General features: G+C 54.6%; 1 protein-coding gene across 9 annotated transcripts in view; it reads right to left on the bottom strand.

The window, feature by feature from the left end:
* The window catches only part of LOC111854258 (ephrin type-A receptor 10), a 102,534-nt gene that overhangs the window by 38,347 nt on the left and 45,585 nt on the right, over positions 1-18,602 (bottom strand). For 8 of the 9 annotated variants that reach the window (XR_011984925.1, XR_002840636.2, XM_023832044.2 and 5 more), the window contains 2 exons: positions 11,379-11,443; positions 9,586-10,255 (listed from right to left, as the gene is read on the bottom strand). Coding sequence is in view for 7 of the 9 variants with exons in the window: in XM_023832044.2 (XP_023687812.1) it covers positions 9,586-10,255; positions 11,379-11,443 (735 nt within the window). In the remaining 2 variants the exon portion in view is untranslated. Of the gene's footprint in view, positions 1-7,353; positions 7,484-9,585; positions 10,256-11,378; positions 11,444-18,602 lie in introns of those variants that run through there. The other variant, XM_023832051.2, reaches the window with a different exon arrangement.

Raw genomic sequence — 18,602 nt, 5'->3', positions numbered from 1 at the left:
GTCGTATCTGCAGGACTGTTTATCTCTCCATGTTTCTCTCTGAAGCACAGGTGCCTATTTTTTACTGAAATTTTGATAGTTGTTGTTTGGCTCTGGAAGCGGCTTTAAAGCCGGGAGCATGGGAGCGAGTGTAACTTCACACAAAATGGGGGGTGTGGGGTGGGGGGTGTTGCCCCATTGGCTTCCACACCCCATGTTATCGACTGGTGCCAGTGGGATGCTGGTCAGAACGGATTTGTCAGGCACAGGAAGCAGATGCTCTAATTGGCTTCTTGCTGCAGAGAAACTGGATTCCGGGGCCGTGACACAGGTCCGAATCGATCCCCCTCACTCCCTCCATCCTCAAGGTTGCCCTCCTGCCCCAGTGCCGCAATCAGGTCATCCTACGGGTCATGGGAGGGAGGGAACTGGTGTCTCTGCAAGCGAACCACACGGAATGTCTGAGATCGTTTTGTTTGGGTGCAAAATGGGCTATGACATGAGGTCACCGGCTAATACGGAGTCTAATGTAGAACTCGCTCACAGCTCCCAATGCACCCGAGCCAGGCATTCTGTGCTCCTGATTGGCTGAGAGCTGAGAGGCAGCAAAAATGTGCCCAGTCTGGGGGTCCCCTGAGGACCGGGTCGAGAAACTGTCATAGGTGACGAAGCACTCGATTTGGGAGGAACGACATACTTATACACACACTGTAGAAGGTCCTGTTAGTCTCCAAGCAGAAGCATCAGAGAGAGGGAGTTCAACCAGCAGGGGGCGCACCACCCACCGGCGCAGCATCAATGGAAGACGACAACAATGGTCACCCCCATGTGATATTCGCAGCAGCACCTCTCAGCTCACACATACATGCCGATCGCACAATTAATGGGCTTTCTGCAAAAACGTGGAAGATGCAGACTCTCAGTCAGCCCCGAGGGAATCTCTACACCTCCCCAGAGAGAATCGGCCAGCTCCAGAGCAGCTTCAGCAAATTCCTCATTCTGCAAATATGTGCCCCGCCCCCTCCTGTACTCTTCGGGGGAAGCATATCTCCCGCCAGGGAACGTTATTAAAATGAGAACGGCCACATTTCGCGAAAAAACAGCGGCTAACCCCCCGACGAGCTCCGCCTCCCGCCAACAGCAGCACCTATGCAATCAGAGGTGCGGGTGCCGCACTGTTTTACTGCGTGTCTGTGTAACTCACACGCGTGTGTGCTTTTAAGATTACCGCATTAGGGCCGGTAATCACATCTCACATTGCGGTCGAGGAATGTGAGATGAGATCCTGGGGACGGCCCGCCAGCGCATGCTCGGAGCGCCCGGCACCATCTCCTGATAACATGCAAATGGTGGCCCGTGAAGGTCAGCGCCGCCTGTTCCACCTCGCCGTCAAGGGTAATATATTCCGGCATGGCTGGAATTTACAGTCTTCAAGCTCACATGAGGCCTTATCTGAGGTGTCAAAGGGAATTGATTCTCCTGCTCCAAAGCGTCACCGAAAATGTATTCCCCCCGGTGGTGACGTCTGTCTGTGAGGGGGGGAAGGAACAATTTAATGGTAGTACACAGCATCCTGGCCGAATCCTGCCAGAACCCTGCAGGCCCGGTGAAAGCAGGGGGGTGACCTTTCTCTGACAGCCTTTTACTCAATGGGACATGCTTTGCCAGAAGTTTCCTCCTTTGCAGAGTGGTGCTAGACGAGAGACCAATTCAGCTTTAAAAGTTTATTGCCGACATCTTAACTCAAGTCTGAAATGTATTGGAAGATCTATTGTACACGGGCACAACATTCAAAGGATGCTAAGCCCCAGCAGGCGACCTGGGCTAAAATCCCCTCCCCCAGTGGACATGAGTCCAACTGGGCCCCCCTGGTCCTGCAGAATTGCAGCGCTGGATCTTTACTGCATCACTTTGAGGCTGGGTTCCACTAAACCGCGGGCTGATAACATTCACTCTGCACTCCCCTCCCCGACTCTGACAGCTCGGTGCCAGCTACTGGTGGATGACATGCGTACCTGCCGGCCTGCAGCATGCATGAGAACTAGCATTAAAAGGTGCCGATCTGCAGCAGCGGCCCCTCTCTGCAGCAACACCGAGAGCTCGCATTAAAAGGCGAGAATCTGCAGCAGCGGTCCCTTTCTGCAGCAACGCCGAGAGCTCACATTAAAAGGTGCTGATCTGCAGCAGCGGACCCTCTCTGCAGCATGGATGAGAGCTTGCATTAAAAGGCGCCGATCTGCAGCAGCAGTCTCTCTCTGCAGAGAGGCCGAGAGCCCGCATTAAAAGGTGCCAATCTGCAGCAGCGGTCTCTCTCTGCAACATGGATGAGACCTCACATTAAAAGGTGCCGATCTGCAGCAGCAGTCTCTCTCTGCAGCAATGCCGAGGGCTTGCATTAAAAGGCACCAATCTGCAGCAGCAGTCTCTCTCTGCAGCGTGGACAAGAGCTCGCATTAAAAGGCGCCAATCTGCAGAAGCGGTCTCTCTCTGCAGCGTGGACAACAGCTCGCATTAAAAGGCGACAATCTGCAGAAGCGGTCTCTCTGCTGTGGGGGAGGCCAGTTTATCAATAACACAGTGGGCGTGGGTTTATAATCCATAGCTGGTCATGTGATATGAAGGTCTAATGCAGGCCGAAAAATAACAGCAAAAGAAACATGATGCTTCAAAACCAAACAGGCAATAAGGAAAAGGACATTAGCATCAATAACTGACAGAGGCTCGGGGGGGCTGAGCTGGGGGGGGTCAGGGGAGGCAGCTCTAAAACTTTTAACTGCCCCCAATCTCTATCCGTTGCGCATCAGGGCAGGTGTCACAGCCCTTACGTGACGTACTAAACCCTGGGCCCTCGGCAGGATTCCCCGTGCCACACTGGCCAGGAAGAGGTCTCTGGAAGAGCGGAGAAGGAAAAAACAGGAAGCCAGCCTCAGCGTCTCGGAGGGGCCATGACTCACGGCAGGTGAAACGTCACCCTGGGCGTCTGTAAAGCCGCCACCCCCCATTCCGGGCCACCCCCCCCGGCCACATAAACGCAATAGAAAGTGATGTGTGTTCCTGTGTTTTAGCCATAATCAATGGCCATCTTGGGCCTCCGCATCATCTACCCAAAATGGCCAGGTAATAAGAGACGCAGGTAGAAACGCAAGACAAGCTTTGTTAACAGCGCTATCAAGGATGCTGAGCATTCCACCAACGCACATGGCTTACTTAACCAGCCCACAGGGGGGCGCCGTGGAGGCTGCTGCGCTCAGACACTGATTTCTGCTGGCCAGGCGCTCCATGGTTGCATGACCATGTCAACCGGTGAGGCCCCCCCAACGTTGGTGCCCCGGCACTAACAGACCGCAGCCTCTGGACTCTCCGCGTCTCTCGGGGACACAGGTGCCCCTTGGAGGTGCACTGTCTCCAGCTCCATAAACAAACCATCAGCTTCGGCCCGTAACCATGGCTAGGAAAAATAAACAAGGCTGAGGCTGGTAGAGGAGCCATCAAGGCGTGTGCATGAGATCTATCATCCTCAACATAATCATCCTTATTGTGTCCATACTTTCCCTCTGGATTTATAGTGCAGGCACACGTTCCGCATCGCCGTGACGACATCACTGTGACACCATCATGTCACCAGGCGGGTCTCCGGGCAGCCAGGTCCGCTCTGAGTCCGTCTGCCTCTATCTGCAGGGCAGAGAGTGCACCTCACATCCGCCTCGCGGCTGGAGACTCAGGTGCGGCTGTTTGTGCTGCTGATTAGTCTCTGCTATCCCTCGCTGCCTGGATAAATTGCTGTGTTCTGCTTCATTTCTGTGCCGGGACAGCGGACCGTGACCCAGAAGCCGATCCCAGCAGGCAGCCCGGCCATTTCGTTTATTTCACCCCAGACGCCCCATTTCTGTCTGCTGAATCGGCTCTTCTGGTTTCCTGCTTAGGGCTGCCCTGTGGTGACCCTTCCCCTGCTCACCTGCAAAGGAGGGCCTCGCCCCGCCCCCACCCCCTCTGCTAGCCAGCTACTGTCGTGTCACACACTTCCTCCATACCGGTCTCTCTGACCACTAGTGTCTGAAGACTGCTGTACCCTCACACACACACACACACACACACACACACAGTTTACTCCAATCAGCCTCAGCATGTCTTTGGACTGTGGGGGGAAACCAGAGAACCTGGAGGAAACCCCACGATGACATGGGGAGAACATGCAAACTCCACACACATGTAACCCGTGTCCCAGAGGTGTGAGGCAGCAGTGCTAACCACTGCACCACCGTGCCGCCCCCAGTTTCCCCTTATGAGGACCGAAAATGTCAAAATGACATTTGGTCCCCACAATGAGGCAAATACAAACTCACACGCACACATCCACACACAGACACATGCACACATACACAATAGTGTCTCCCCCCCCCATAAAAGAGCCATGTGTCCCTGTTATAAGCCCATTCCTTTAATGAAGACAGAATCCACCAGAAGGTCAGCCCCGGGCAGAGACGGCGAGGCTGCCTAAGCTAAAAGAGAAGGGTATTCCAGTTAAACACTGATCAGCACGAGGTCCCCTTCTGGGCCTCGATAAATGCATTGGAGGTACCATTAACCAAAGGGTTTCTCTACAAACTTGTTCCTCAGAAGCTCTCAGCGTGGAGCCTTCTGTGGGACAGCAGCTTCCATGAGGGACTTTTTCCACCCAAGTGGCCATGTCCCCAGGCCAGTCCCGGGACAGAGCAGGGGATGGGGTCTCTCTCAGGCTTGACCCTCCTGCATTTCACCAGTGCGGCAAACTCCCACTGCCGGGACAGCGCTGGGGAGTTCAGGTCCTGACGCAGAGGAGGCACAGATGAGTACATTACAGCCCCCGGCACTGGCTGGGAGTCTGGGACACAAGGTGCTCGCCGTCTCCAGGGCGCACAAGACATACGGAGGCTTGTTGCATAGGGAGGGGGCTGCAGGTACAGGATGGGTGATGGTGACAAGGGGGGGAAGGAGGAGAAGAACAAAATGAGGAAGAGTAACACCAGGGAGACCCAAACAGCTGGACAAGCCAGCGGCAGCAATGAAATGGGATTGAGCATAAGCCACCTCCCCTCCAGGGTTAGAGTCCCTCCCCAGGGGCCTGGGCAAGGCATGTGAGGGGGCCCGTATAAAGGGCAGGCAGCACAGGACATGGGGCCACTGAGCACAGCCAGGGACAGGGGCCTCCCTCCTCACGCCGGTACAGTTGGGGGCCTCCCTCCTAGCGCCGGTACAGTTGGGGGCCTCCCTCCTCACGCCGGTACAGTTGGGGGCCTCCCTCCTCACGCCGGTACAGTTGGGGGCCTCCCTCCTCACGCCGGTACAGTTGGGGGCCTCCCTCCTCGCGCCGGTACAGTTGGGGGCCTCCCTCCTCGCGCCGGTACAGTTGGGGGCCTCCCTCCTAGCGCCGGTACAGTTGGGGGCCTCCCTCCTCACGCCGGTACAGTTGGGGGCCTCCCTCCTCACGCCGGTACAGTTGGGGGCCTCCCTCCTCACGCCGGTACAGTTGGGGGCCTCCCTCCTAGCGCCGGTACAGTTGGGGGCCTCCCTCCTAGCGCCGGTACAGTTGGGGGCCTCCCTCCTCGCGCCGGTACAGTTGGGGGCCTCCCTCCTCGCGCCGGTACAGTTGGGGGCCTCCCTCCTCGCGCCGGCACAGTTGGGGGCCTCCCTCCTCGCGCCGGTACAATTGGGGGCCTCCCTCCTCACGCTGATACAGTTGGGGGCCTCCCTCCTCACGCTGATACAGTTGGGGGCCTCCCTCCTCACGCTGATACAGTTGGGGGCCTCCCTCCTCGCGCCGGCAGACAATGGGGGGGGGGGCAGGGGACAGCCTGCCTATAATTAAAGCTCAGCAAGCCACGCCACCACCTTTAATTAAAAAGGCGGGAAGGCGGCCGGCCTGGCAGTGCGGCATGGGGGGGGGGGACCACCGCCGCCGGGGAGTTACACATATGGTGGTGAGGCTCTAGGGCAGGATGCAAAGTGTAAAATGCTCCACACGTGGTTACAAATGAGAACGAGCAGGTGAACACACTCATTCACACATGCTTCTGCAGCTCCCCCCTGCAACAGAGGCGTCACAGGACAGCATGACTCCGATTAGACAGATGTCTACCACTCAGACTGATACCAGCGAGCTTCATGCTCTCTCTCTCTCTCTTTCCTTCCCTCTCTCCCCGATTCTCTCTCTCCATCTCTCCCCCTCCCCCTATCCCTCTCCATCCTTTCCCTTCCTCCCCCTTCCTCCCTATCTCTCTCCTTTTTCTTCTCTCTCTCTCATTCCCTCTTTCCCCTTCTCCCTTTTCCCCTCCCTCTCATTCTCTCCCTCACTCCCTCTTTCCCGCTCCGGTGCCCAGCTCTAGATTCCAGGACAGAGGACAGACCCGGTGTTTCCTGATGAACCGGATGCACTGGCATGCCACTCAGACTTCAAGGTAAACCTAATCTCACACCCCCAAAGAAAAACAAAGCAAACATCAGCCACCCCAATAACACCAGTGCACTCTGCCGCATCGTGCCACCATAAAGGGGAATGGTGAGACACGACCAGCAGGAGGCGGCTAGAAGCTGAGAGCAGCGGCCTGGACCTGAGGCCCACACTCACAACCAAAAGGCATGCTGGCGGGGGGGGGAGTGTATGCGAGGGGCATGTCACTCAGCACACGTTAACTGGATCTATGGGGTCACTGGCTCTGCCCCCCTGGCCTCTCATTCCAGCCCGCATTTACAGAGTGCTGCTTTCGCAACCTGTGATCCGGGGGGGGCTTATTCCAACGCATGGGCAGACGGCCCCACACTCATACATGCTCAGAGACCTACTACAGAAAGCAGACACACACACACACACACACACACACAAAACATCTGTAGAACACAATACATGTGACCTCCTGTTACCAAGCAAATGACAATTATGGTAATCAGGGAATGACTGTCACCCCAGAGTGACCAATAGCCAAAGCACTGCACCACACCGACACACTAGCGGCCAACAAGGGCTGAGAATTCAAGGTGTCAAAAAGGCGAAATTATCAAGAAAGCAAGTTGTCATCTGGTTCCTGAATTATCATCTTGTGGTTTCCGACTGACTAATTGCCTTAGACTCTGTAAAAAGACCAGTATCACACACAAATTAGTAGGAGGTTGAGAACGCTGTGCATGACACATCTGCTGCATCAGAGAGCATCACATGGAAATGAACTCCTCCCTCCCAAAGAGAAGGCTTCTGGTCTAGTTCGTTACATTAAGGGTGCAAAAGCAGAGCGTAAAGTGTCTCACTGACAGTCAGCCACAACCACCTAAGCTGCCAGACGCAGACAGACAGACTCCTACACGTGTAGTTAGACACACGAGCCATGAACGCTGGCGTCCGCAGGGAAGGAGCAGGCTGAGTCCTGTCTAATGCCACAGTTTAGCGGAGCATTACCGCTGATCGATAGTGACACAGCTCGGGGAGAGACTGGCCTGCTGCCGCATACTCATGTCACCGGCGGCGAACGCAGCCCTAACACAGAGAGGGGGGAGAGCATGGGAGGCAGGGGGAGATAGAAGGAGAGAGAGAGAGATAAAGCAGGAGAGAGGGGGGGAGAGTCGGGGAGAGACAGAGAGAGAGGGAGAGAAAGAGGGATAGAGCAGGAGAGAGAGAGGGAGAGCAGGGGAGAGACGGGAGAGGGAGAGGAAGAAGGATAGAGTAGGAGAAAGAGCGGGAGAGCGGGGCAGAGATGGGGAGAGGGAGAGAAAGAAGGATAGAGTAGGAGAAAGAGAGGGAGAGTGGGGGGCTTTCAGTCAAGGAAACAAACCAGTCAAAGCACAAGAAGAGCTGAACTATTTAGCCGAGCACAGGAGCCTTTCAGTTTGAAAGTAGTTTGTAAAACCTGAAGTAGCTCAAAGTGTCCTCCCTGACATGGATTATCTGGTCACCCTAGGGATAGACTTTTGACTTTTAAAAATTTCTTTATTATCACATATGCACAATTAATCCTTACTCAAAAAAATTGATGAAAAAATGAGGAAAAACAAAAAATAACAAAAATAAAAAGATAAAACAAAAGAAAGAGGGATAAAGCAGGAGAAAGGGGAGATAGTGGAAAGATGGTGAGAGAGGGAGAGACAGAGGTGGAGAGGGATGAATCAGGCAGGAGAGAGAGAGAGAGGGGACAGCGGGAGGAGAGATGGGAGAGAGTGAGCGGTAGAGGAGAAGTAAGAGGCATAAGCAGGAGAGAGAGAGAGGGGGAGAACAGGGAAAGATGGGGAGAGAGGGAGGGAGAGGGAGACAGGCATAAAGCAGGAGAGAAGGAGAGCGGGTGAGACAGATAGAGGGAGGGGGAAATAAAGGGAGAGAGGGATACAGTGGCAGAGACATGAAGAGAGGGAACGAGGGATAAAGGAAGGATGAAGAGAGAGGGAGAGTGAGGGATAAAATGGCGAAAGGGAGAGAGACAGGGATAGAGGACTGCTGGTGCCGCTGTGGCTGCAGACCCCCCCAAGCCCCCCCAGCGGTCCAGTCCATCCATCACATCATCCCCCGAGACTGAAATGAAGTCTCAAGCCAAGCAACAGCGTAATAATACAGAGATGAATGTCACTTAATGCAGCTCCTAATGAGGCTATCTGAGGACAACGCAGCGGTCAGATACACGGGGCCCAGCGCGGCGAGCACTGCGAGCTATAGGACAGAGAGGCCGGCCGGGGGGGCCTGGGCAAAAGGTGAACCGTGTTCAGGGTGTGTACGGGCCGGTCAGAGGCAGCCATGTGTTCAGGGCATGTGGGGGGTGATCAGGGGCAGCCGTGTGTTCAGGCTGTGCAGGGGGCAGTAAAGGGATGGCTGCGTGCTCAGGGTGCGTGGGGGGCGGTCAGGGGCAGCCGTGTGTTCAGGCTGTGCAGGGGGCAGTAAAGGGATGGCTGCGTGCTCAGGGTGCGTGGGGGGCGGTCAGGGGCAGCCTTGTGTTCAGGCTGTGCAGGGGGCAGTAAAGGGATGGCTGCGTGCTCAGGGTGCGTGGGGGGCGGTCAGGGGCAGCCGTGTGTTCAGGCTGTGCAGGGGGCAGTAAAGGGATGGCTGCGTGCTCAGGGTGCGTGGGGGGCGGTCAGGGGCAGCCGTGTGTTCAGGCTGTGCAGGGGGCAGTAAAGGGATGGCTGCGTGTTCAGGTTGCGTGGGGGGCGGTCAGGAGCGGCTGCGCGTACATTGTCATTCCTGTGTGAAGCCTGTCCATCGCCCACCGTTTCCCTCTGTAATCCAGTGTGTGGGCGACACACACTGTGGTTTTAATTCCTACCTTCTCCTCCTGTACAGTGAGCAGGTGTCTGTGTGTGCGTCAGCCTGTAATGTCTGTTATGGCCACTCAGCCACGCCGTTTCCCACGACAACGCAGCTACCAAGGATCTCCACTGCGAGTTCAGTGCCCCCCCTGACCCTGAGCCTGCCACGTTACAGGGGGGCTGTATCTGAGCAGGGTGACGGGCAGTCGGAGCAGTGACGATGGAGGTGGCCTCTCTACATGTCATTCATGCTGCAAACTGGAGCAGCATCTTTATCAGAGAAACTTAATGATGCTCAGTATCTGCTGCATAACCGCTACATCCAGCACTTTCCGCAAACGAGGCCCTTACCTTCGCAGCTGCTGTGGCCCTCCTCGAACCCAGCACTGCAGCTGCACTTCCCGATGGGGACGAGCCACTCGCCCTCAGCGCTGCAGTGCATCCTGGGAGCGCTGTCGGGGTCCACCTCCGAGTTGTTGACGCAGACGCCACGCACTTCAACCAGCGTGGCGAACGCTGCCTCCGCCACCGTATCGGGGAACACGGCCAGGCTCTGCACGGTGGACGGGCATCGCTTGTAGTACACGCGAACGGCCACCAGGGCAACGCAGGCGCCCACGTCCTGGAAGGCCAAGTGGAAGCCGCGCCGGCTGAGCTGCCAGATCTCCCGCACCTCCGTGTTGAGTTTCATCTTGCGCTCGCCCAAGTCGCCCTGTGTGAAGCTCTCGTCAGCGGCGATGGTGTCGATCTTGGTGTAGCGGTCCTCGCGGGTCACCTGACCCAGGTCCAGGTCAGACTCAGCATACAGCAGGTTGAAGGTCTCCTTGCAGGTACCGGCCACCCCCGGGATGCTGTTGCAGTCACGCAGCGTAAACTGCAGCTCGATGAAGATGCGCTGGCCACCTTGGCGCCTGATCCAACCCGTCTGCAGCCAGTTGTTCTGGTTGGGCTCCATCACGTTGCACACCTGGTACGTCCTGATGGGCTTGTACTTCTCGTCCACACCGCTGATCTCTTCCCACTGGGGGAGGACATGACAGATGGAGAGAGGAGGAGGACGGGTGGGAAAAGGGGAGAAATGCAGAGATGGAGAGAGAAGGGCGGACGGGGAGTCGCGGTGATGGGAGGATGGAGAGAGAGGAAAGGTGTCAGGAGGAGAAATGCAGCAAAAAGTGAAAAGCCACAAGAATCTGTGGTAAAATGGAGAGTAGCAGGAAGAGGCCGAACCACGGGATGGATGGAAGACCGGAGGTAAAGGGGCAAGGCCAGCAGGGACACGGGGGAGTCACACAACGCCTCTGAAACTGCCTACTTTATTCTGGTTTGCATCTCACACAAGTGCCTCTACAGAGACAACAGGAATTGCAGGAAGACCTTCAGGTGGGTTATTAGTAGCACACGGCACTGGGGGGGCGGGGGGGGGGTAGCGTGCCCCACAGGAGGCGAGGGGACGTGTTGGCTGCCCCTGCACCGACAGCGAAAGCTCACAGCTGCAGTCACAGCAGCTGGGGAATTCGGCAGCCTGAATTTAATCAGCACCGCGTCCTGAATTAAGAAGGCAAATAAATAACAGCTTGCAGAACGAGAAAAAGCGCGGCAGCAGCAGGTCTGCAGTATAATGGGAACAGTGGCGTGGCCGATGCGTAATGATGGGGCGTAATGGGACCGCTTGGTTATCCACCTGCAGCCCTCTGATCCAGATCGCAGTACTTTCTGTCCCGAGCTCTGACATCGACTGTAAGATGTGTGATCTGATCCCAGGGATTACCTCGGCTCTTCATTAACGCAATGGGTGTATCTGGGAGGGGAGGGGTCTGGGCTTATCCCGGGGGAGTGTGCGCTGGAACTGAGCCCAAGCCATTAAGTGGGTCGGCTCTCGGCTGCAAGGTCACACGACCGCGCAACACGCGGGCCGAGAGCACATGCAGCCACAGGCATGCAGAATGCAGCTGAGGCTCATGCAAGTATGAATGCACTGGACATGCAGGGGATCCTGACCTTCCTCAAAATAAGGTTAAAATATTAAAGTACCCTGGAAATAAATTTAAAGTATTCACTGAAATGCACCACACACACACAAAGACACACACAGACACTAACACACAGACAATGTGCATAATACAGAGGCTGTGTCGAATACTCACCCCATTTGCGGGATAAGACGTCCAACCCAGCTCTGCCTGGGATTCCTTTGAGTTCAGCAGGACAACTGGAGGGGGTGAGAAGGCAGAGTGTGGTTAGGGGGTGCTGGGGGCACAAGGCAAACGGAGCCAGCGGATGCTCCACCGTCACCCCGCAGAGCACTCTGTCATACCACCACGCACGGCTGTCACACTTCAAACGTATTTATCACCCCGGGTGTTCCTGCACGGGTCAGGACAGGTCGGCCAACCCATGCCACATAGCGAGTGGCAATCGGTAGTCCGCGGATCAGGAGCTCGATGCTGTGATGGCACCTCATAATCCCCAGCTGCCCATCAATGGCCCTGCTTCCCCCGGGGGCAGGAGGTCCTGCCTGCGCTTGGGACAGCACAGAACCGTCATATAAGGCTGTGTCAGGATGGAGAACAGCAGCCCCGGCAAGCTCACCACCATAAGGGCTCCCACACCACAGCCTCAGTTACAGCACCAGGGACTGAACCGGCACAATTACATCAAGTAGGCCTCAAAACTAGGGACAGCAGCTGCAAAATTATACCAACCAGGCCTCAGATCCACAGACAGCAACTACAAAATTACACAAACTCCAGGCTTCAGCACCAGGAATAGTACGTGTATAAATTACTTCATCAGCAGTCCTCCCAGTTTCAGAACCAGGAACAGCAGCTTCATAATTACATCATCATCCAGGCCTCTCCAGCTTCAGAACCAAGAACAGCAGCCACATAATTACATCATCATCCAGGATTCTCCAGCTTCAAAACCAGGAACAGCAGCTGCATAATTATATCATCATCCAGGCCTCCCAGCTTCAGAACCAGGAACAGCAACTGCATAATTACATCATCATCCAGGTCCCTCCAGCTTCAGAACCAGGGACAGCAGCTGCATAATTACATCATCATCCAGGTCCCTCCAGCTTCAGAACCAGGGACAGCAGCTGCATAATTACATCATCATCCATCCCTCCCAGCTTCAGAACCAGGAACAGCAGCTGCATAATTAAATCATCATCCAGGCCTCCCAGCTTCAGAAACAGAGACAGGAGACGCCAAATCCCCCCCGCAAGCTCATGCTCCCCTCTCAGCTCCCGGTTTCCTGAATAATCATGGCAGCATCAGCTCCTCCATTCTGTGGCGGCCCCCACTCTAGGGACGGCCCCACGATGGTAGCAGGAGAGCTGCCTGAGGCTGATGTGTGACAGGTAGGTGACAGGAAAGGCAGCACCTTACACAGTCACTGCTAAAGCCCTGATTCCAGAACAATAAAGAGTGTGGCTGCAGTGAAGGTACAGGGGTGAACCTGGCACACAGGGGCAGCATTTTCACTTGCTCCAGGACCCCAAGCTCCAAGCTGCCTGCATTTAAACTAAATAAGTCAAGAGGCAGGTCACTCCGCCTGGAAGTGAACTCGTAAGCCAACCTAAACCCAGCATGCAAATTCCCAGTTAATCTGAAATGCCACCCCCCCCCACCCACTTCAGACTCAAACACACTTTTCTCAGCTCAACACCCCGGCAGCCTGGCTTAACTCCCAGTCAAGAAATTGACGGCTGACACAGGACTCAGGACATCAGGCTGACGGGGGGGTGGGGGGGCACGCTGATACGGCCCCGCTTTTAAACGCTGCCGGCTGAGTGTTCAGCTCCCGTTGATACACACCCCAAGCTCCCTGCCAGAACTGGGGTATTTCAGAAACATTCACTCGCCAACGCAGCTCACACACCCTGCATAGCACGTGATAGGATAAGCGGAGGGATCACACACATACACACACGCACATGTGCATACACACACAGGCCAGAAACCCCAGAACTCCTGCACTCAGTGCAAGTCACAGAAACTGAAGACAGGGTGGGCACAACCGGGGAGGGAGGGAGGGGGAGGGGGGGTTATTGTACTGCCCTCAGCATTTCTCAATCTGTGGGTCGCGACCCAAATTTGGGTTATAGAAAGTTCTAAGGCAGAGTTGGGGATAAGCATTTTAAAACCAGCAAGCTCCTATGCTGATCCACTATCACATATCACTATCACCCAGCCTCAATCCTAGAATTAACCTATATAAAATGGTCTTGGGTTTGCAAATGCTTAGCGCAAAAGTAGTGAACACTTAACCAATCCAAGATGCCAAACCACAGACGGTTAATTTAAAATTCACCGGCACGTCCAATCGGATATGTGCGATAGGCGTTGATTGGTGTAAATTGCAGAGTGCACTGCGTGCTTCATCATAGCGTTAATTTAAACCAATACTTGATATATGATCACGACTGAGCTGGCACGATAACAAATGTTGAGAACCACTGCGGAACACTGTGAAAACTGAAAGAGCAAAGTAAAAATATCAAAAGGTAAAAATAAGTTTTAAATACAAAGCATAAAATAACACAAATGTGTAGTGTCTCTCTAACAAAACTCTGAAGTACACACTGACAAAAAAATATACAAAACACAAATTCAGCTCTGTAGCAATTCAGACCGCTAGCTGTAGATGTAATTAAGCAAAATGTTCATCTAAACTTACAAACTTCCTGGGATTGTACAGCAAACAAATGTCACGTGATCCACAGCCCAGGGGGTTCTTCCTCCCTTCCTTGTCGGCATTAATATAGCAGGGCGATGCTCAGGAGTCTCAGCACTAAGAGAGCTGGTGGGGGGGATGATGCTCAGGAGTCTCAGCACTAAGAGACCTGGAGAGGGGGGGTGATGCTCAGGAGTCTCAGCACTAAGAGAGCTGGAGGGGGGTGATGCCCAGGAGTCTCAGCACTAAGAGAGCTGGAGGGGGGTGATGCCCAGGAGTCTCAGCACTAAGAGAGCTGGAGGGGGTGATGCTCAGGAGTCTCAGCACTAAGAGAGCTGGAGGGGGTGATGCTCAGGAGTCTCAGCACTAAGAGAGCTGGAGGGGGGGTGATGCCCAGGAGTCTCAGCACTAAGAGAGCTGGGGGGTGGTGATGCTCAGGAGTCTCAGCACTAAGAGCTGGAGGGTGATGCTCAGGAGTCTCAGCACTAAGAGAGCTGGAGGGGTGATGCCCAGGAGTCTCAGCACTAAGAGAGCTGGGGGGTGATGCTCAGGAGTCTCAGCACTAAGGGAGCTGGAGGGGGTGATGCTCAGGAATCTCAGCACTAAGAGAGCTGGGGGGTGATGCTCAGGAGTCTCAGCACTAAGAGAGCTGGAGGGGGGTGATGCCCAGGAGTCTCAGCACTAAGAGAACTGGAGGGTGGTGATGCTCAGGAGTCTCAGCACTAAGAGCTGGAGGGTGATGCTCAGGAGTCTCAGCACTAAGAGAGCTGGGGGGGGGGGTGATGCTCAGGAGTCTCAGCACTAAGAGAGCTGGAGGGGGTGATGCTCAGGAGTCTCAGCACTAAGAGAGCTGGAGGGGGGTGATGCCCAGGAGTCTCAGCACTAAGAGAGCTGGAGGGGGGCGATGCCCAGGAGTCTCAGCACTAAGAGAGCTGGAGGGGGTGATGCTCAGGAGTCTCAGCACTAAGAGAGCTGGAGGGGGTGATGCTCAGGAATCTCAGCACTAAGAGAGCTGGGGGGTGATGCTCAGGAGTCTCAGCACTAAGAGAGCTGGAGGGGGGCGATGCCCAGGAGTCTCAGCACTAAGAGAGCTGGAGGGGGTGATGCTCAGGAGTCTCAGCACTAAGAGAGCTGGAGGGGGTGATGCTCAGGAATCTCAGCACTAAGAGAGCTGGGGGGTGATGCTCAGGAGTCTCAGCACTAAGAGAGCTGGAGGGGGGTGATGCCCAGGAGTCTCAGCACTAAGAGAACTGGAGGGTGGTGATGCTCAGGAGTCTCAGCACTAAGAGCTGGAGGGTGATGCTCAGGAGTCTCAGCACTAAGAGAGCTGGGGGGGGGGGGGTGAAGCTCAGGAGTCTACCTGACCTGACTAACAAAAACAAATCTCTTACAAACAGGCACTCCACTTTTCCAACCACAGTGAGGGGGGGGGGGGGCAGTGCAATTCACACTAACGAGCAGCATTTTTTAAAAGGCTTGATTCCATCCCAGCCCCCTGCCCACGCACACACATCAATGGGGCCACTAAGCCCCCGTCTGTGAAGATGGGGGACACGTTTTGCCAGGGATGTCCTTCACCCCCCCCAAACACCAGCCAGCCTGCAAGCAGTGACCTCTTGGCTGAGAGTCACGTGCCAGTACTGCGTCAGACTCCGTGAAGGAAGACCCCGCTCAGGGGCTCAGAAGGAAACTCCAGAACTTTCTGCCCCTGCTTGGCCTGACCATCCACCCGCATGTGGGAGCGTGGGCCTTGCACGTCCCGCTGGCCGTCAGGGACGCGAAAGCCCAGCTGTGAACTGAGTGCTGGCAGCACTCTCCCACGAATCGGGCACCACGTCACCTGCGCAAGGGCCCTTCGCTGTCACCCTGCTGTCTTTCCCTCTGAATATCTCTTCATTTCTCACCGTGACGGAGAGGATCCCTCACGCTCTGCTGGAATTAATTGCCGTCCTGAAACGCGGCACCTGCAGGGCTCTAAGCAAGCCAACTTATCATTTTTAGGTACTGAAAGAAAAGAAAAAAAAGAAAAAAAAAAAATCATAAGCGAGTGATGTAAGGGGCTTTCAGTCACCAGGCCGAGCGGACGAGCAGTGGAGGGGTGAGTGGATGCAACAAGCACTCACACACAGGAATGTTCACACACACACACACACACACACACACACACACACACACACACACACACACACACACACACACACACACACACACACACACACACACACACACACACACACACACACACACACACACACAGCCTGTCTGACATTAACGCATATTTATCACCTGGCACACTTTAAGATCATCAACACAAGCAGTTAACCAGCTAGTCCTGAGTGTTTGCTGATATCAGTGAGAAATAAACGTATCAGAATGTATTTATATAAAAGCAGAAGGATTTTCTTCAGAATAAATAACGTGAGCACGTCCTGAAGCAGCTGAGCCCCCAGAGCTGTCTTCTCCTCACTATGGAGGTTTTGGTTCCTCTGCTCTGTCGTCTTCTGGCATTTTCCTATTTTATCTTGTATAATAAACAGTTTATTGCACATGTACTAATAATAGAATAATAAAACAACAATGGTTTGCCACACACTCCTGTTAAGTGCCTTGGGGCAACTGTGTTATGGAAGGAGCTACATAAAAACAAACCGATACTACAAAACGGTACAATTATATGCTGAATATACAAACAAAATAAACGTTAGGAACCACCGCCCACACAATTGGAAGTAAGTGGAAGCCAACAGATGTCAGCAGGACTCTGATCTGGGGCTGAGAGGCTGTCTGACATGATGAATTCCAGCAAGTCCAGAGGGATTTGGGGAAAGCGCCTCCCCCCCCACCACCACCACCACAGAGGGGTGAAGGTCAAAAACAGACAGCATCGCGCCTCTCGACCTTTCAGGTGTGGAGCTGTCTAACGACCAGATGTAGAAAAACACAGTGACCTTAACAGGGAGCAGGACTTTAATGAGCGATACGGCGGAGATGTCTCCGCAGCAGCACCAAGGTCTCCAGCTTCATATGATCTCCAGCTGGTAATCGATGGAGGGAGACCAGGAAGAGACAGAGAGATGAAGGGTTCGACTAAGATGTGAGGAGAGACTGCAGCCAGCCTGGGGAGGGATGGCCAGTTGCTGGGGGGGCGTCTGTGTGTTGGTAGCACGTGCATTTATAGCTGCCCATGGCAGTAAAGCAGCTTCCATGTGCGTTAACAGAGGCAGCGAGTGCAAGGCGGCGAAGAAGCAGGCGGTTTAGAGACAGAGAGCAGCCTGTCAAGGCTCTGCAGAGCTATTGTCCATAATTCCAGGTTAGGTTTCAGGTTACATGCGATATGAAAGGGCCCAGCCATCAAAAGGCGATGGGCCGCTCTCCAGGCAGAGAGGCCGAAGAGAGACAGGGCTGCCCGGAAAGGAGGTCGGTGTTTGGGGGAAACGGAGACATGGGAGGGAGGCAGTGAGGGGAGAATCTGGAGGTGGTGTACGAGTCAGGCACAACGCACACATGCACGCCCATCAATGCACTGACACACAAACACACACACACACACACACACACACACACACACACACACACACACACGCAAACAGGGGGGGGGGGCTAACAGATTAGCATGAGCAGCCGGCTTCAGCACCGACGTCAGCATCCACCTCCCGCAGGCGGAATCGCGTCGAGGAAGCGGTCTGGTCTGACCGCGTGCCGGTTGAGTGTGACGTCCACGCGCCACGGGCCAGCAGTTACGTAAGGTGGCACCACAGGAGGCATGTCGGGGGGCCGCGGGCACAGTGACCCGGGTCACTGGAGCATGCAGTGTCACACAAACAGGCCACATCACCGAGCTCCTGACGCCTCACCAGGAAACACCTTTAAATATTCACCACCCAAATGAGACGGCGTGACTCAGGGAAAGGAGACTGTCATCCGGATAATACCCAAAACAAAGCCAGGGATCCATCATAAATCAGAGAAAGATGCAAGAGTGTGAGTTTACAAGGTGTTCTTGTGGATCCCGACAGGCCTGGAGATGAGCACAGAGTGACAAGCGCGCACAGACAGACACACAGACAGACACAGACAGACAGACACACAGACAGACAGACACAGACAAACAGATTTACATTTAGCAGACACTTTTGCTTTTCTTTATGAATTATGACTTCTCTACAAGTGAGGCAAACAGCATGTTACAAACACACAGCTGTCGGGGAGTCGACTAGGCGTAAGTGCAGCTAGGCTGAGCTTCCAATGAATGCGCGGGTACAAGTGCAAGCAGGACGAGAGCAGGAGCTACACAGCTACACATACAACTATCGCCAGAGTACTGTGCTGGCCCAAATACGACGGGGCTTTTTTCCTCAAAATTCTGAAAAAGTTGTCTTATATTTGGGGTATAGACAAGAAAGGAATAGATGGCACCAAATATAATATTTTGTAAAGTGTTTTGACGGTAATATAGATTTGCTGCAAGATTTCTAGCATGAGCGTCACGCCAGATGCGTGACAGTTGGCAGCCCTGGCAAAGTGCGCGTTTAGCGTGTGTCCCTGAGTGTCATGGCTTCCCTGGCAAAGTGCGCGTTTAGCGTGTGTCCCTGAGTGTCATGGCTTCCCTGGCAAAGTGCGCGTTTAGCGTGTGTCCCTGAGTGTCATGGCTTCCCTGGCAAAGTGCGCGTTTAGCGTGTGTCCCTGAG

Source organism: Paramormyrops kingsleyae, chromosome 23 (assembly GCF_048594095.1).
Source record: "Paramormyrops kingsleyae isolate MSU_618 chromosome 23, PKINGS_0.4, whole genome shotgun sequence".
NCBI classification, from domain to species: Eukaryota; Metazoa; Chordata; class Actinopteri; order Osteoglossiformes; family Mormyridae; genus Paramormyrops; species Paramormyrops kingsleyae.
Note: the sequence above shows the minus strand (reverse complement) of the source record. Positions and strands in the feature narration are given on the sequence as shown.